The sequence below is a fragment of the Triticum dicoccoides genome, chromosome 1A (assembly GCF_002162155.2).
Source record: "Triticum dicoccoides isolate Atlit2015 ecotype Zavitan chromosome 1A, WEW_v2.0, whole genome shotgun sequence".
NCBI lineage: Eukaryota > Viridiplantae > Streptophyta > Magnoliopsida > Poales > Poaceae > Triticum > Triticum dicoccoides.
This window is the reverse complement of record NC_041380.1, coordinates 13,839,037-13,857,356: the sequence shown is the minus strand read 5'-3', so window position 1 is coordinate 13,857,356 and position 18,320 is coordinate 13,839,037. Positions and strand designations below refer to the sequence as shown.

General features: G+C 45.8%; 1 protein-coding gene across 1 annotated transcript in view; it reads left to right on the top strand.

The window, feature by feature from the left end:
- LOC119358771 overlaps nucleotides 1-10,768 on the top strand; it is a 12,831-nt gene extending 2,063 nt beyond the window's left edge. The window contains exon 3 of the mRNA XM_037625192.1: nucleotides 10,338-10,768. Within this exon, the coding sequence (XP_037481089.1) occupies nucleotides 10,338-10,533 (196 nt within the window). The 3' untranslated portion in view covers nucleotides 10,534-10,768. The remainder of the gene's footprint in view (nucleotides 1-10,337) is intronic.
- Nucleotides 10,769-18,320: the final 7,552 nt, after the last annotated feature.

The window sequence follows — 18,320 nt, the reverse complement described above, 5'->3', positions numbered from 1 at the left end:
CGGCACTCCGGTTTTCTCCGAAATCACCCGGAACAATTCCGGTGTCCGAATATAGCCGTCCAATATATCAATCTTTATGTATCGACCATTTCAAGACTTCTCGTCATGTCCGTGATCACATCCGGGACTCCGAACAAATTTCGGTACATCAAAAATGCATAAACTCATAATAACTGTCATCGTAACTTTAAGCGTGCGGACCCTACGGTTCGAGAACAATGTAGACATGACCGAGACACGTCTCCGGTCAATAACCAATAGCGGGACCTGGATGCCCATATTGGCTCCTACATATTCTACGAAGATCTTTATCGGTCAGACCGCATAACAACATACGTTGTTCCCTTTGTCATCGGTATGTTACTTGCCCGAGATTCGATCGTCGGTATCCAATACCTAGTTCAATCTCATTACCGGCAAGTCTCTTTACTCGTTCCGTAATACATCATCTCACAACTAACATATTAGTTGTAATGCTTGCAAGGCTTATGTGATGTGCATTACCGAGAGGGCCCAGAGATACCTCTCCAACAATCAGAGTGACAAATCCTAATCTCGAAATACGCCAACCCAACATGTACCTTTGGAGACACCTGTAGAGCTCCTTTATAATCACCCAGTTACGTTGTGACGTTTGGTAGCATACAAAGTGTTCCTCCGGCAAACGGGAGTTGCATAATGTCATAGTCATAGGAACATGTATAAGTCATGAAGAAAGCAATAGCAACATACTAAATGATCGGGTGCTAAGCTAATGGAATGGGCCATGTCAATCAGATCATTCAACTAATGATGTGATCTCGTTAATCAAATGATAACTTCTTTGTCTATGGTTAGGAAACTTAACCATCTTTGATTAACGAGCTAGTCAAGTAGAGGCATACTAGTGACACTCTGTTTGTCTATGTATTCACACATGTATTATGTTTCCGGTTAATAAACATTTATCGTGATATAAGGAAATAAATAATAACTTTATTATTGCCTCTAGGGCATATTTCCTTCAGCATGCACCCCGAGGAGTTTCAGGAATTATGATGTGTTGGTTTTATTGGTTGAAACCATTAATGGTTGTCTGAGTTACTGGACTAGGACTGTTTGGGCATGAATTGTGTGCTCTATAACTCCTTCCTATTGGATATTTTTGCTCTCCTTATTGCACATGTTCCTGAGAAAAGTGAAGTACTTATGTTGATTCTCAAAACTCTTAACATCTTATAGTGTATCGGTAGTGTTAAAACAAAAATAACGATTACTTTTCTCGTGTTATCGTCTATTGTGTTTCTTCTGTCCTTGATTTCAAAGGAACTGTAGTAATTACTTTGCCTAAAGTTTGTGTTATTTCCATTTACGATGTGTTCAACTCAATTGTGTTACTAAAATACTTTTATCGGCGGATATTTATGAAGAAGTAACATGTCACCACTTTGAATACAACCTTAGTTTTACATGCATTAGTTTTCTAATTAAATGTTGTCGTTGTAAGAATCAAAACTATCTTCTAGATTCACAACTTATGCTTATGCCTCCGTTTAAAAAAAACTAGCTTCTACAGTCACAGCCTTGCTGGGAGCTAGGGTGAGAAACTAAATGTTGGGGAACGTTGCAGAAAACAAAAATTTTCCTACGGTTTCACCAAGATCCATCTATGAGTTCATCTAGCAACGAGTGATTGGATTGCATCTACATACCTTTGTAGATCACGCGCGGAAGCGTTCAAAGAACGGGGATGAGGAAGTTGTACTCGACGTGATCCAAATCACCGGAGATCCTAGCGCCGAACGGACGGCACCTCCGCGTTCAACACACGTACGGTCAGCGTAACGTCTCCTTCTTCTTGATCCAGCAAGGGGGAAGGAGAGGTTGAGGAAGATGGCTCCAGCAGCAGCACGACGGCGTGGTGGTGGTGGAGCTGCAGTACTCCGTCAGGGCTTCGCCAAGCTCTATGGAGGAGGAGGGGTGTTGGAGAGGGAGAGGGAGGCACCAATGGCGTGGGATGAGATGCCCTCCCTCCCCCCACTATATAGGGGGCCTAGGGGGGGGCGCCGGCCCTAGGAGATGCAATCTCCTAGGGGGGAGGCGGCCAACGGGTGGGGGGGCTTGCCCCCCAAGCAAGGGGGCGCCCCCTTTAGGGTTTCCCCCACCCTAGGCGCATGGGCCCTAGGGGAAGTGGCTCCCCAGCCCACTTTGGGCTGGATCCCTTCCCACTTCAGCCCATGGGGCCCTCTGGGATAGGTGGCCCCACCCGGTGGACCCCCGGGACCCTTCCGGTGGTCCCAGTACAATACCGGTGACCCCGAAACTTGTCCCGATGGCCGAAATAGCACTTCCTATATATTATTCTTTACCTCCGGACCATTCAGGAACTCCGCATGACGTCCGGGATCTCATCTGAGACTCCGAACAACATTCGGGTTACTGCATATACATATCCCTACAACCCTAGCATCACCGAACCTTAAGTGTGTAGACCCTACGGGTTCGGGAGACATGTAGACATGGCCGAGATTGCTCTCCGGTCAATAACCAACAGCGGGATCTTGATACCCATGTTGGCTCCCACATGCTCCTCGATGATCTCATCGGATGAACCACGATGTCGAGGATTCAAGCAACCCCGTATACAATTCCCTTTGTCAATCGGTATGTTACTTGCCCGAGATTCGATCGTCGGTATCCCAATACCTCGTTCAATCTTGTTACGGGCAAGTCACTTTACTCGTACAGTAATGCATGATCCCGTGACCAGACACTTGGTCACTTTGAGCTCATAATGATGATGCATTACCGAGTGGGCCATGTGATACCTCTCCGTCATACGAAGTGACAAATCCCAGTCTTGATCCGTGTCAACCCAACAGACACTTTCGGAGATACCCGTAGTATACCTTTATGGTCACCCAGTTACGTTGTGACGTTTGGTACACCCAAAGCACTCCTACGGTGTCCGGGAGTTACACGATCTCATGGTCTAAGGAAAAGATACTTGACATTGGAAAACTCTAGCAAACGAACTATACGATCTTGTGCTATGTTTAGGATTGGGTCTTGTCCATCACATCATTCTCCTAATGATGTGATCTCGTTATCAATGACATCCAATGTCCATAGTCAGGAAACCATGACTATCTGTTGATCAACAAGCTAGTCAACTAGAGGCTTACTAGGGACATGTTGGTGTCTGTTATTCACACATGTATTATGATTTCCGGATAACACAATTATAGCATGAATAAAAGACAATTATCACGAACAAGGAAATATAATAATAATCCTTTTATTATTGCCTCTAGGGCATATTCCCAACAGTCTCCCACTTGCACTAGAGTCAATAATCTAGTTACATTGTGATGAATTGAACACCCATGGAATTCTGGTGTTGATCATGTTTTGCTCTAGGGAGAGGTTTAGTCAACGGATCTGCTACATTCAGGTCCGTATGTACTTTACAAATATCTATGTCTCCATCTTGAACATTTTCACGAATGGAGTTGAAGCGACGCTTGATGTGCCTTGTCTTCTTGTGAAACCTGGGCTCCTTGGCAAGTGCAATAGCTCCAGTGTTGTCACAGAAGAGCTTGATCGGCCCCGACGCATTGGGTATGACTCCTAGGTCGGTGATGAACTCCTTCACCCAAATTTCTTCATGTGCTGCCTCCGAGGCTGCCATGTACTTCGCTTCACATGTAGATCCCGCCACGACGCTCTGCTTGCAACTGCACCAGCTTACTGCCCCACCATTCAAAATATACACGTATCCGGTTTGTGACTTAGAGTCATCCAGATCTGTGTCGAAGCTAGCATCGACGTAACCCTTTACGACGAGCTCTTCGTCACCTCCATAAACGAGAAACATTTCCTTAGTCCTTTTCAGGTACTTCAGGATATTCTTGACCGCTGTCCAGTGTTCCTTGCCGGGATTACTTTGGTACCTTCCTACCAAACTTACGGCAAGGTTTACATCAGGTCTGGTACACAGCATGGCATACATAATAGAACCTATGGCTGAGGCATAGGGGATGACACTCATCTCTTCTATATCTTCTGCCGTGGTCGGACATTGAGCTGAGCTCAATTTCACACCTTGTAACACAGGTAAGAACCCCTTCTTAGACTGATCCATAATGAACTTCTTCAATATCTTATCAAGGTATGTGCTTTGTGAAAGACCTATGAGGCGTCTCGATCTATCTCTATAGATCTTGATGCCCAATATATAAGCAGCTTCTCCAAGGTCCTTCGTTGAAAAACTCTTATTCAAGTAGGCCTTAATGCTGTCCAAGAGTTCTATATCATTTCCCATCAAAAGTATGTCATCTACATATAATATGAGAAATGCTACAGAGCTCCCACTCACTTTCTTGTAAACGCAGGCTTCTCCATAAGTCTGTGTAAACCCAAACGCTTTGATCATCTCATCAAAGCGAATGTTCTAACTCCGAGATGCTTGCACCAGCCCATAGATCGAGCGTTGGAGCTTGCACACCTTGTCAGCATTCTTAGGATCGACAAAACCTTCCGGCTGCATCATATACAATTCTTCCTTAAGGAAACCATTAAGGAATGCCGTTTTGACGTCCATTTGCCATATCTCATAATCATAGAATGCGGAAATTGCTAACATGATTCGGACGGACTTCAGCTTCGCTACCGGTGAGAAAGTCTCGTCCTAGTCAACCCCTTGAACTTGTCGATAACCTTAGCGACAAGCCGAGCTTTATAGATGGTCACATTACCATCCGCGTCTGTCTTCTTCTTAAAGATCCATTTATTTTCTATGGCTCGCCGCTCAACGGGCAAGTCAGTCAAAGTCCATACTTCATTTTCATACATGGATCCTATCTCGGATTTCATGGCTTCCAGCCATTTGTCGGAATCCGGGCCCGCCATCGCTTCTTCATAGTTCGAAGGTTCACCGTTGTCTAACAACATGATTTCCAAGACAGGGTTGCCGTACCACTTTGGTGCGGAACGTGTCCTTATGGACCTACAAATTTCAGTAGGAGCTTGATCAGAAGTGTCTTGATCATTATCATCAACTTCCTCTCTATTCGGTGCAGGCACCTCAGGAACATTTTCTTGAGTTGCGCCCTTTTCCGGTTCAAGAGGTAATACTTCATCAAGTTCTACTTTCCTCCCACTTCCTTCTTTCGAGAGAAACTCTTTCTCTAGAAAGGATCCATTCTTGGCAACAAAGATCTTGCCTTCAGATCTGAGGTAGAAGGTATACCCAATAGTTTCCTTAGGGTATCCTATGAAGACGCATTTTTCCGACTTGGGTTCGAGCTTTTCAGGTTGAAGTTTCTTGACATAAGCATCGCATCCCCAAACTTTTAGAAACGACAGCTTAGGTTTCTTTCCAAACCATAATTCATACGGTGTCGTCTCAACGGATTTCGACGGAGCCCTATTTAAAGTGAATGCGGCAGTCTCTAAAGCATAGCCCCAAAAAGATAGAGGTAAATCGGTAAGAGACATCATAGATTGCACCATATCTAATAGAGTGCGATTACGATGTTCGGACACACCATTACGCTGAGGTGTTCCAGGCGGCGTGAGTTGTGAAACTATTCCACATTTTCTTAAGTGTGTGCCAAATTCGTGACTCAAGTATTCTCCTCCACGATTTGATCGTAGGAACTTGATTTTCCTGTCACATTGATTTTCAACCTCACTCTGAAATTCCTTGAACTTCTCAAAGGTCTCAGACTTGTGTTTCATCAAATAGATATACCCATATCTACTCAAGTCATCAGTGAGGGTGAGAACATAACGATAGCCACCGCGAGCCTCAACACTCATTGGACCGCACACATCAGTATGTATGATTTCTAATAAGTTGGTTGCTCGCTCCATTGTTCCTGAGAACGGAGTCTTGGTCATTTTACCCATGAGGCATGGTTCGCACGTGTCAAATGATTCGTAATCAAGAGACTCTAAAAGTCCATCTGCATGGAGCTTCTTCATGCGTTTGACACCTATGTGACCAAGGCGGCAGTGCCACAAGTATGTGGGACTATCATTATCAACCTTACATCTTTTGGTACTCACATTATGAATATGTGTAGCAATACGCTCGAGATTCATTAAGAATAAACCATTCACCATCGGAGCAAGACCATAAAACATATCTCTCATATAAATAGAACAACCATTATTCTCGGATTTAAATGAGTAGCCATCTCGTATTAAACGAGATCCTGATACAATGTTCATGCTCAAACTTGGCACTAAATAATAATTATTGAGGTTCAAAACTAATCCCGTAGGTAAATGTAGAGGTAGCGTGCCGACGACGATCACATCGACCTTGGAACCATTCCCGACGCGCATCGTCACCTCGTCCTTCGCCAGTCTCCGCTTATTCCGAAGCTCCTGCTTTGAGTTACAAATGTGAGCAACTGCACCGGTATTAAATACCCAGGAGCTACTACGAGTACTGGTAAGGTACACATCAATTACATGTATATCACATATACCTTTTGTTTTACCGGCCTTCTTGTCCGCTAAGTATTTGGGGCAGTTCCGCTTCCAGTGACCACTTTCCTTGCAATAAAAGCACTCAGTCTCGGGCTTGGGTCCATTCTTTGGCTTCTTCCCGGCAGCTTGCTTGCCGGGCGCGGCAACTCCCTTGCCGTCCTTCTTGAAGTTCTTTTTACCCTTGCCCTTCTTGAACTTAGTGGTTTTATTGACCATCAACACTTGATGTTCCTTCTTGACTTCTACCTCTACTGATTTCAGCATAGCAAATACTTCAGGAATGGTCTTTTCCATCCCCTGCATATTGAAGTTCATCACAAAGCTCTTGTAGTTCGGTGGAAGCGACTGAAGGATTCTGTCAATGACCGCGTCATCCGGGAGATTAACTCCCAGCTGAGTCAAGCGGTTATGCAACCCAGACATAGTGAGTATGTGCTCACTGACAGAACTATTTTCCTCCATCTTACAGCTGAAGAACTTGTCGGAGACTTGATATCTCTCGACCCAGGCATGAGCTTGGAAAACCATTTTCAGCTCTTCGAACATCTCATATGCTCCGTGTCTCTCAAAACGTTTTTGGAGCCCCGGCTCTAAGCTGTAAAGCATGCCGCACTGAACGAGAGAGTAGTCATCGGTACGTGCCTGCCAAGCATTCATAACGTCTTGTTCTGCAGGGAGAACAGGTGCGTCACCCAGCGGTGCTTGTAGGACATAATCTTTCTTGGCAGCTATGAGGATGATCCTCAGGTTCCGGACCCAGTCCGTGTAGTTGCTGCCATCGTCTTTCAGCTTGGTTTTCTCTAGGAACACGTTGAAGTTGAGGACTACGTTGGCCATTTGATCTACAAGACATATTGTAAATTTTTAGACTAAGTTCATGATAATTAAGTTCATCTAATCAAATTATTCAATGAACTCCCACTTAGATAGACATCCCTCCTGTCATCTAAGTATAACATGATCCGAGTTAACTAGGCCGTGTCCGATCATCACGTGAGACGGACTAGTCAACATCGGTGAACATCTTCATGTTGATCGTATCTTCTATACAACTCATGCTCGACCTTTCGGTCTTCTGTGTTCCAAGGCCATGTCTGTACATGCTAGGCTCGTCAAGTCAACCTAAGTGTTTGCATGTGTAAATCTGTCTTACACCCGTTGTATGTGAACGTTAGAATCTATCACACCCGATCATCACGTGTTGCTTCGAAACAACGAACTGTCGCAACGGTGCACAGTTAGGGGGAACACTTTCTTGAAATTATTATGAGGGATCATCTTATTTACTACCGTCGTTCTAAGTAAACAAGATGCAAAAACATGATAAACATCACATGCAATCAAATAATAAAAGTGACATGATATGGCCAATGTCACATAGCTCCTTTGATCTCCATCTTGGGGTTCCATGATCATCTTGTCACCGGCATGACACCATGATCTCCATCATCGTGTCTCCATGAAGTTGCTCGCCAACTATTACTTCTAATAATATGGCTAACGCGTTTAGCAATAAAGTAAAGTAATTTACATGGCGTTTCTCAATGACACGCAGGTTATACAAAAAATAAAGACAACTCCTATGGCTCCTGCCGGTTGTCATACTCATCGACATGCAAGTCGTGATTCCTATTACAATAGCATGAACATCTCATACATCACATATATATCATTCATCATTCATCACAAATTTGGCCATATCACATCACAAAACACTTGCTGCAAAAACAAGTTAGACGTCCTCTAATTGTTGTTGCAAGTTTTACATGACTGCAATAGGGTTCTAGCAAGAACGTTTTCTTACCTACATGAAAGCCACAACGTGATTTTCAACTTCTATTTACCCTCCATAAGGACCCTTTTCATCGAATCCGCTCCAACTAAAGTAGGAGAGACAGACAGCCACCAGCCACCTTATGCAACTAGTGCATGTTAGTCGGTGGAACCGGTCTCACGTAAGCGTATGTGTAAGGTTGGTCCGGGCCGCTTCGTCCCACAATACCGTTGAAGCAAGATAAGACTAGTAGCGGCAAGAAAGTTGACAACATCTAAGCCCACAACAAATTGTGTTCTACTCGCGCAAGAAGAACTACGCATAGACCTAGCTCATGATGCCACTGTTGGGGAACGTTGCAGAAAACAAAAATTTTCCTACGGTTTCACCAAGATCCATCTATGAGTTCATCTAGCAACGAGTGATTGGATTGCATCTACATACCTTTGTAGATCACGCGCGGAAGCGTTCAAAGAACGGGGATGAGGAAGTCATACTCGACGTGATCCAAATCACCGGAGATCCTAGCGCCGAACGGACGGCACCTCCGTGTTCAACACACGTACGGTCAGCGTAACGTCTCCTTCTTCTTGATCCAGCAAGGGGGAAGGAGAGGTTGAGGAAGATGGCTCCAGCAGCAGCACGACGACGTGGTGGTGATGGAGCTGCAGTACTCCGTCAGGGCTTCGCCAAGCTCTATGGAGGAGGAGGGGTGTTGGAGAGGGAGAGGAAGGCACCAAAGGCGTGGGATGAGAGGCCCTCCCTCCCCCCACTATATATAGGGGGCCTAGGGGGGCGCCGGCCCTAGGAAATGCAATCTCCTAGGGGGGCGGCGGCCAAGGGGTGGGGGGCTTGCCCCCCAAGCAAGGGGGCGCCCCCTTTAGGGTTTCCCCCACCCTAGGCGCATGGGCCCTAGGGGAAGTGGCGCCCCAGCCCACTTTGGGCTGGATCCCTTCCCACTTCACCCATGGGGCCCTCCGGGATAGGTGGCCCCACCCGGTGGACCCCCGGGACCCTTCCGGTGGTCCCGGTACAATATCGGTGACCCCGAAACTTGTCCCGATGGCCGAAATAGCACTTCCTATATATAATTCTTTACCTCCGGACCATTCTGGAACTCCTCGTGACGTCTGGGATCTCATCTGGGACTCCGAACAACATTCGGGTTACTGCATATACATATCCCTACAACCCTAGCGTCACCGAACCTTAAGTGTGTAGACCCTACGGGTTCGGGAGACATGTAGACATGACCGAGATTGCTCTCCGGTTAATAACCAACAGCAGGATCTGGATACCCATGTTGGCTCCCACATGCTCCTCGATGATCTCATCGGATGAACCACGATGTCGAGGATTCAAGCAACCCCGTATACAATTCCCTTTGTCAATCCGTATGTTACTTGCCCGAGATTCGATCGTCGGTATCCCAATACCTCGTTCAATCTCGTTACCGGCAAGTCACTTTACTCGTACCGTAATGCATGATCCCATGACTAGACACTTAGTCACTTTGAGCTCATAATGATGATGCATTACCGAGTGGGCCCTGTGATACCTCTCCGTCGTACGGAGTGACAAATCCCAGTCTTGATCCATGTCAACCCAACAGACACTTTCGGAGATACCCATAGTATACCTTTATGGTCACCCAGTTACGTTGTGACGTTTGGTACACCCAAAGCACTCCTACGGTGTCCGGGAGTTACACGATCTCATGGTCTAAGGAAAAGATACTTGACATTGGAAAACTCTAGCAAACGAACTATACGATCTTGTGCTATGTTTAGGATTGGGTCTTGTCCATCACATCATTCTCCTAATGATGTGATCTCGTTATCAATGACATCCAATGTCCATAGTCAGGAAACCATGACTATCTGTTGATCAACGAGCTAGTCAACTAGAGGCTTACTAGGGACATGTTGGTGTCTGTTATTCACACATGTATTACGATTTCCGGATAACACAATTATAGCATGAATAAAAGACAATTATCATGAACAAGGAAATATAATAATAATCCTTTTATTATTGCCTCTAGGGCATATTTCCAACACTAAATGTCAACATGGTTGTGCAGGTCTGCAGGAGGTGCCTTTGAGAACTTGATCAGCTACTCGAGCTTCATTGTCAGCGAAGTCTCCACTGGGTTGCCCAGATCTGTCCTGAATTGCTTCATTGATGACAATTTGGAGAAGGCTCCGCTGACACTTACAAAGGATGTTTTCCTTTGTTGGAAAGACGAGGATACGCTGGAGATAGACATGGGGTGGTAAGAAAATGATGAGTTCCTGATGATATTATGCTTGCTGGTCTAAACCTACATGTATTATGTCAGTTTGTTGTTAAGAGTATCTTGAAAATATAAAGCTACTGGGTGGCCAGACATTCTATACTATGGTCTTTCCAAGAGCCCACATTTCTGCATGTATATATTTGTTGTACAGCCTATGCTGGTTTGCCTACAATAATTATCAGAAGGTAATATGCAGCAGCCAAATTCTCTCGGTCGACGTTGATTTTGTCATGTTCTTAAGCAAACCCTGCGTACCATATTCCTCAAAAGGTGAAGAGGACGGGAAGACACATGTGCTAAAGCAAAAAAAAAAAAAAACAGTATATTTAGGATCTACCCCTTAGCTTAATTTACAAGTTGTGTGAGCCTGCTCATATATCGATATTGATTCAGCAATTCGCAGGATAGCATGAAACCTATTCTTTTATTCTGCTAGAATTGACTAACCAGCATTAAAATTCGTAATTGTAACCAAATTACGTATGTGTTCCTATAAAAAAAGAGAGAGAACAATGCATTTCAGCATGTATGTCTCGGCTCCTATAAATAAGAGAGAGAACAATGCATTTCAGCATCTTCTAGGTACGTATGATAAGTTGCACAAGCATCTTTGTATTGTTTTTCGCATATATCTTTGTTTTCTTCTACTGTAATGTCGTCGGTAGCTGTTTGCTCTATTTCTTTCCTATCTGCAGTGCGCTTCTCTTTTGATTCCATGCTTCAATCAAAGCAAATTGACGTCATTAGTGGATTGCATGCTGATTTTTTGTTTTTCTTTCATGGAAGTAATTAGGGGATTGTGATACAGTCTCCAGTCTCACGACTGATACTCTCAGTCGATGCTATATTAGTGTAGTGGTGGTTGTGCGGTGGAGGTGGGGCTTCATCCTTCAGGCAAATCGTGCAACATGGATCTGGTCTGATATCGATCCAGACAGATCTGGCGCTAGCAGCCCGTCCGACGGCGAGGGCTGAGGCCAACAGGGGCCGTGTGCGGCCGGCGCTGGCGTGGATCGGTGGGCAGTGCTGTTGGCGTGGCTGAGGTGGTGGAGGTGCGTGCACGTCCTGGAGTCCGGTCGGGCCTTCCTCCCCGGCTTCTGGACGACAGCGTGCGGCGCGGGCAGGCTTCTCTGGTGCCCATCTTTGGTGGTGATGGCGGTGGATCTACCCCCTCTTCGGCGGACATGTGGCTGTTGGTGGCCTCTCGCCAGTTGCGCCAGTAGCCGTGGTGGGGTGAAGCAGGGGTGCTTTGGGGGGAGGGGGGAGTCGGTAGGAGGGATGGGGGATCTGCTGTTGTTGAGTCGCCTGTCGCCGACGTAGGGGGTGCCGGTCATGGTTGTGTGCCGGTCCTTCCCCTTCCCCTTTTCCTCAGCCTGGTGCTTTCTGGCGATGCTTGAGGTTGGACGGTCGTTGTCGGTTCCGGCGGTGGTTGGATTTGGAGAAGCTATTGAAAGCCACCCCCTTTGATGTTCTCAGGGTGGTCTGGGTACAAGGTGGCGGTCCTGGCAGTGGGAGGCGTGTTGATCTTGGGCGGATTTGCGCGGCTCAGGAGCGGGAGAGCAGACAAGGCTGCTCGGGCGGCATGGATGCGGGTGGTTGGCGGAGCAGGGGTGCGACGGAGGGGGTCGGAGCACCGGGGTACATCACTTGCCCAATCTTTGTACTAGCCATCGGCGGTGGCATCCGCAGACGTTGTTTCCCCCTTGCAGGGTGCGTCGTGGTGCTCTCAATCCCTTTGTGTTACTCCGAGTGAAAACTTGATCCACGGGATCAGATGATGGCGGCTATCAGTGGTCCCGCCCTTCTTGGAGGCACCATTTTGGAGTCCCCGCTCCGGCGTTGGCTGCCTCACCTCTCCTTGGTGGATCACTCATGTGGTGGTCCGTCGGCTAGAAGCGGTTCTTCTTTGCTCATTCGTAGTATGCTTGGTAGTCGATGGGGTGGTTTGTCGGCACCTTTGTATCTTGCTTTGGGTGTGTGTTGAGTGCGGTGGTGGTGTGTGTTTGTATGGGTCTTATCGGATGTATACAGTGATTGTTGCTTTATAATGTAAAGCAGGGGGCGTTTTCGTCATTAGGGGATTGTGTCATGGAGAAATAGAGGGGTCTAGAAAGAAAGAGGGAGCGGGGGTGGGAAATAGAAGGGTATGGATAGAGATGGAGGGTGGTAGACAGAGTGGGGAACGAGATAAGATATGCATTATATTCATAGGTGCAATCGGATGAAAACAAATTAAAAGGCCCGTGGCAACGCACAGGCATTTTACTAGTTACAGGTAATGATTGATCAAAATGATCAGCTAGCTTGAGACTTAAATTATAGGAAGAAATCACTTACAGACAATAGCAACTGACGATAGAGTTGTCGAGTGCGTTTTTATTGTATAGCTGAAAAAGTTCTGAATACTCAACGACCACAGCTTTCTTATGGTAGTAATGCTCTTCATTGACATTCACCATGAGGGACTCTCGATTGGAAATCTTGGTAATGTCCATGTACCATTGGTGCAATGCATACATTCTCGTTGGGAGCTTATTGACCTCCTCTGGCTCGACCAAAGGTTGGCCCCAGGCATATTTCCATTTTATTTCCTCCTCTCTAGTCGGAGACATGGGCTCGATATCGAGGAGTTGTCCAACAGTGATCCCGATCGATTCAGCCTACGCAATATGCTCCTCGGTTATTACCACATCGCCCAGCTCGGGAACGTTAACGGTTTGCCCACAATAATATTGGGCGCGCCTACTCTCATGTGTTGTTGGCACAACAAGCGGGGGGATTGATTGCGCCGCCTGTTCTCCCAGCTGGGGAACTGTTTTACCGCAATTTTTGCCAGCTGATTTGCTCGAGGTCAAGCTCGCCTCTTTCTGTATACGTGCTCGATTTAACTTCCTGAGGTGGCGCTCATAGTCCGTGTCAATAGGCTTGGGAGCTGGTGGTCTAGCCATACGAATGAAGTGGTCAATCTTTTCCACATGCACTTTCTCCCTTGGCAGCGGTGGCGGTTTCGGTGCAAAATGGGCTTCCACCTCGGCCTTCGATATGGCTACGTTTTTCTCCTCGGACTTGTCGTAAGGCCTCTGCGGAAGAGGCGCGAGGTTTGGACCATATTGAAATCGCTTGCCTCCGCCTGTACCTGCAGTACTACCTCGACTTGTACCACTACGCACCATAGCTGAGGCGGCTCTCTTCCGTGATTGCTGAGGCGGCGAAGACGGCTGACGTGGCTGAGTTGGAGGAGGAGGAGTGGCCTGAAGCTGTGCCGGACTTGGAGGGGGAGTGGCCTGAAGCTATGCCGAACTTGGAGGAGGAGTGGCCTGACGCTTTGCCGGACTTGGAGGAGGAGTGGCCTAAAGCTGTGCCAGACTTGGAGGAGGAGTGGCCTGACGCGTTGGTGGACTTGGAGGAGTGGGAGTCAACTTTTTGTTCGGGCCTCGTTTCGTCCTGTTGCATGAAGATTTGCTCGATCCGGATGGCTGAAAGAAGAAAGATCGATTCATTAATATATCTTCAAGTCATTTAAAACATGTGATGATCACCAGATGCCTGCTTATATAAATTTATATACCTCGCCGGTCTTTGTTGTTTCAAGATCAACATTTTCTTCGTCATGTTCATAGTTCATGACTTCATCAATTCGGTCGTCGCGACCGAATATCATATCACCCTCCCCGGTGTTGTTTAGATATTCAGAGCCGTCATAATCTTCTTCATTCTGATCATCATCTGGCCCGCGAGGATTGCGTATGATATTGAACAGGCCTCTTCTCCCTCTCTGCCGGTATTGTCCGCCATAAGTTTTGTCTAACTAATCCAAAATAAATATATTCAAATTACAATGCATGGATGCAATCAACTAATAAGGAAAAACTGAATCAATCATAGTACATAATAAGCATCATCGAATATAATCTCGAATACGTTGTCTCGAATAATAGATATAATCTCGAATACATCGTCTCGAATAATATATAATCTCGAATACATCATCTTGAATAATAGATATAATCTCGAATACATCGTCTCGAATAATATATAATCTCGAATACATCGTCTCGAATATTATATATCGAGTACATCACTGGCTAGGTAGCTAATAAAGATCGAATACTACAGAAGAATCTAGGACACTCGCGGTTCCTGCGGCGCGGGCAGTGGACACCCAAAGAGAAGGAACCCTCACAGGATCATAGCTGAAGTGAGATCCCTAAAGAAACTGCCAGGTATTGGAGAACCTGCCGCCCTCTAACGCAACCATGTAGCGATGGACGTGCTCGTCCTCCTCCCTGACATGGCGACGTACCACCTCCGGCGGGGCCGGCTCCCTCCGCACTGAAACTGGCCCACGCGAACGCCACCAAACGAGATCAGGGTCGACGACGGGACCCGGGGCCGGGTTCCTCATCATGCGGCGCGCCCCTCCAGGCAGCACCTCCCAGTGCCAGCCCGGCGGAGCCCAGTCCCGGACATGGGTCAGCCGGACGTCACCGCGGACGGGTCGACGGCGAGGATGCGGGCCGGGCATCGTCGAGAACAAATACTAGCTATATGCCCGCAAAAAGTAACATTTTTTTAATGATTGGATTTTGATAACTAAAATTTCTAACATTTCTATATAACTAACATTCCTATAACATTTCTAACAATACTATATAACTAACATTTCTAATATTTCTATAATTAAAAAACAGAAAAAAAATTATAACATTTCTATATATATAACTAACATTTGTATAACATTTCTAATATTTCTATAACTAAAAAAGAAAAATTTCTAACTTTTTTATAACTATTTCTATAACTAAAAAACAGAAAAATTTCTAACTATTCTAACTATTTCTATAACTAAAAAATAGAAAAATTTCTAACAATTCTAACATTTCTATAACATTTCTAACAATCCTATATAACTAACTATTTCTATAACTAAAAAAATAAAAATTTCTAACAATGCTATATGTGTGTGTGTGCTCACCGGCGAGGCGAGAGGCGACGGGGGGCGGCGACGGGGACGGCGACGGGCGTGGCGACGACGGGGATGGCGACGACGGGGACAGGGACGGAGCGGCGACGACGGGGACGGGCCGGGGCGCGCGGCGACGACGGGGACGGGGCGGCGATGACGGGGATGGGGACGACGCGGGACGGGCCAGGACGGCGCGGCGGTGACGACGGGGACGACGGGGCGGCGACGACGGGGACGGGGGCGGCGACGAGGGTTATGGAGACGGGGGTGGCGGGCGACGGGGCAGAGGAGAAGAATCAGAGGAGAAACTAAATTTTTTGAAGTGTTTAATTATATAGGATGGACCTTTAGTACCGGTTGGAGCCACCAACCGGTACTAAAGGCCTGTTTTGGCCAGGCCAAGCGGCGGGAACCGCACCCCTTTAGTGCCGGGTGGTGGCTCCAACCGGTACTAAAGGCCCCCCCTTTAGTACCGGTTGGTGCTACCACTCGGCACTAAAGGGGGTGCGCTGGCGCAGGTGCGGTACGAAATGTTTAGTCCCACCTCGCTAGCCGAGGGGCGTCCACACTGGTTTATAAGCCCCAGTGCGGTAGCTCCCTCGAGCTCCTCTCCAAAGCAGGCCTACTGGGCCTAAATGTTCTGTGCTGCCCTGTGGGCCTATTGGACCTTTGCGGGCCTGCATCCTGGCCCAACAACAGGTTGGGTTTCTAGTCGTATGCAGGCCGCTGTGGCGCAGTAGGTGGGCTTTTTTTCTTTATTTATTTTTGTTTGAGTTGTTTTTTTTGCTGTATTTAGAGTTTTTTTGTGAATATTTTTGCTTTAGGTACAAAAAATTACAAACTTTCTGCTAGTACCGGTAGTTTACAAATTTGAATAATTTAAATTTTGATTTATTTGAAATTTGTGTGAATCATTAGTTTGTGAATAACTTAACTTTGAGAATAGATTTTTCAGTGACTCTTTTTTCTTATGTTTAATATTACTGTGTTTTATCGTTATATTCAATTTGATAATGCTTAGGTTATTTAAAAAAATAAAATGCCTTTTGTAACGGATGAGTTTTCGTCCAAAACCCTGATATTTCGAAAGAGATTGGCCATTTAGTACACGAAGTGCATCCAGTTTTTGCGGTAACCCTCTCTACTTTTTTGAACATGCTATGTGGGTGAAATTATGATACCATGCCAACCTTCAACCTTTTCTGAGTTCATTTGAAATGCTTTTCAATTTCAGGGTCATTTATCTTTAAAAAATCAGTAAAGGCATGAAAGAATTTGTTTGCACATAAAATTTCTTCGCGTTTCAAATGCCAAAACACATAACTACTCTAACTATTACAGAGATTCCCTCCTGGGTGTGAAACACAGAAGAAAGTGATGATAGTGAAGCCGATCACATCCCAGATCTTTGGGTCTGAAACTTTTTCTTCGCGTGTGTCCCTTTGCGCCATAACCATGGAAAATCTTCATCATTTAACGGGATGCTCGGGTCAATATTCACTGTGAATGGAGCAATTCTAATCAAACTTTTCATAATCTTCTGACATGTCTGTCTTGTCATCCACTCCCACGATGTTTCTCTTCCCAGAAAGAACTATGTGCCGCTTTGGCTCATCGTACGATGCATTCGCTTCCTTATCTTTTTTTCTTGGCTTGGTAGACATGTCCTTCACATAGAAAACCTGTGCCACATCATTGGCTAGGACGAATGGTTCGTCTGCATACGCAAGATTGTTGAGATCCACTGTTGTCATTCCGTACTGCGGGTCTTCCGTTACTCCGCCTCGTGTCATATTGACCCATTTGCACCGAAACAAAGGGACCTTCAAACCACGTCGATAGTCAAGTTCCCATATGTCCTGTATATAACCATAATATGTTTCCTTTCCTGTCTTGGTTTCTGCATCAAAGCGGACACCACTGTTTTGGTTGGTGCTCTTCTTATCTTGGGCGATCGTGTAAAATGTATTACTATTTATCTCGTACCCTTTGAAAGTCATTATATTCGAAGATGGTAACTGGGACAGCAAGTACAAGTCATCTTCAATAGAGGTGTCATGCATGGTACGTGTCTGCAACCAGCTTCTTCCCGCATTACCGGCTCAGCTTCTTCCCTCATTCCTGTATCATCGTATTCAGGGAACTCGTGGCCAGGATAGCTGTCGTCGTCCTCTTCTTCTTTATTTTCTTCCATCACAACCCCTCTTTCTCCATGCTTGGTCCAAACATTATAGTGGGGCATGAAACCAGACTCAAACAAGTGGACGTGAATGGTTCTTGACGTAGAATAATTGCGACCATTCTTACAGCCAGCACATGGACAATGCATAAAACCATCCGCTCGCTTGTTTGCCTCAGCCGCAAGCAGAAAAGTACGCACGCCATTAATGAACTCGGGAGAGCATCGGTCATCGTACATCCATTGCCGGCTCATCTTCAATACACAACACCGAAAACATTAAATTAATACCATAAAGTTCATACATAAAGAGCATACAACACTTCAATGCAACAAACAAATAACTCTCTAGCTAAAGAATTTAAATGCAACAACAAATGCGATCAAGATCGCAACTAAGGTAACAATTGATCCAACAACATAATGATACCAAGCCTCACTATGAATGGCATATTTTCTAATCTTTCTAATCTTCAAGCACATTTTCTCCATCTTAATCTTGTGATCATCGACGACATCGCCAACATGCAACTCCAATTCCATCTTCTCCCCCTCAATTCTTTTCAATTTTTTCTTCAAATCCTCGTTTTCTCTTTCAACTAAATTTAACCTCTCGACAATA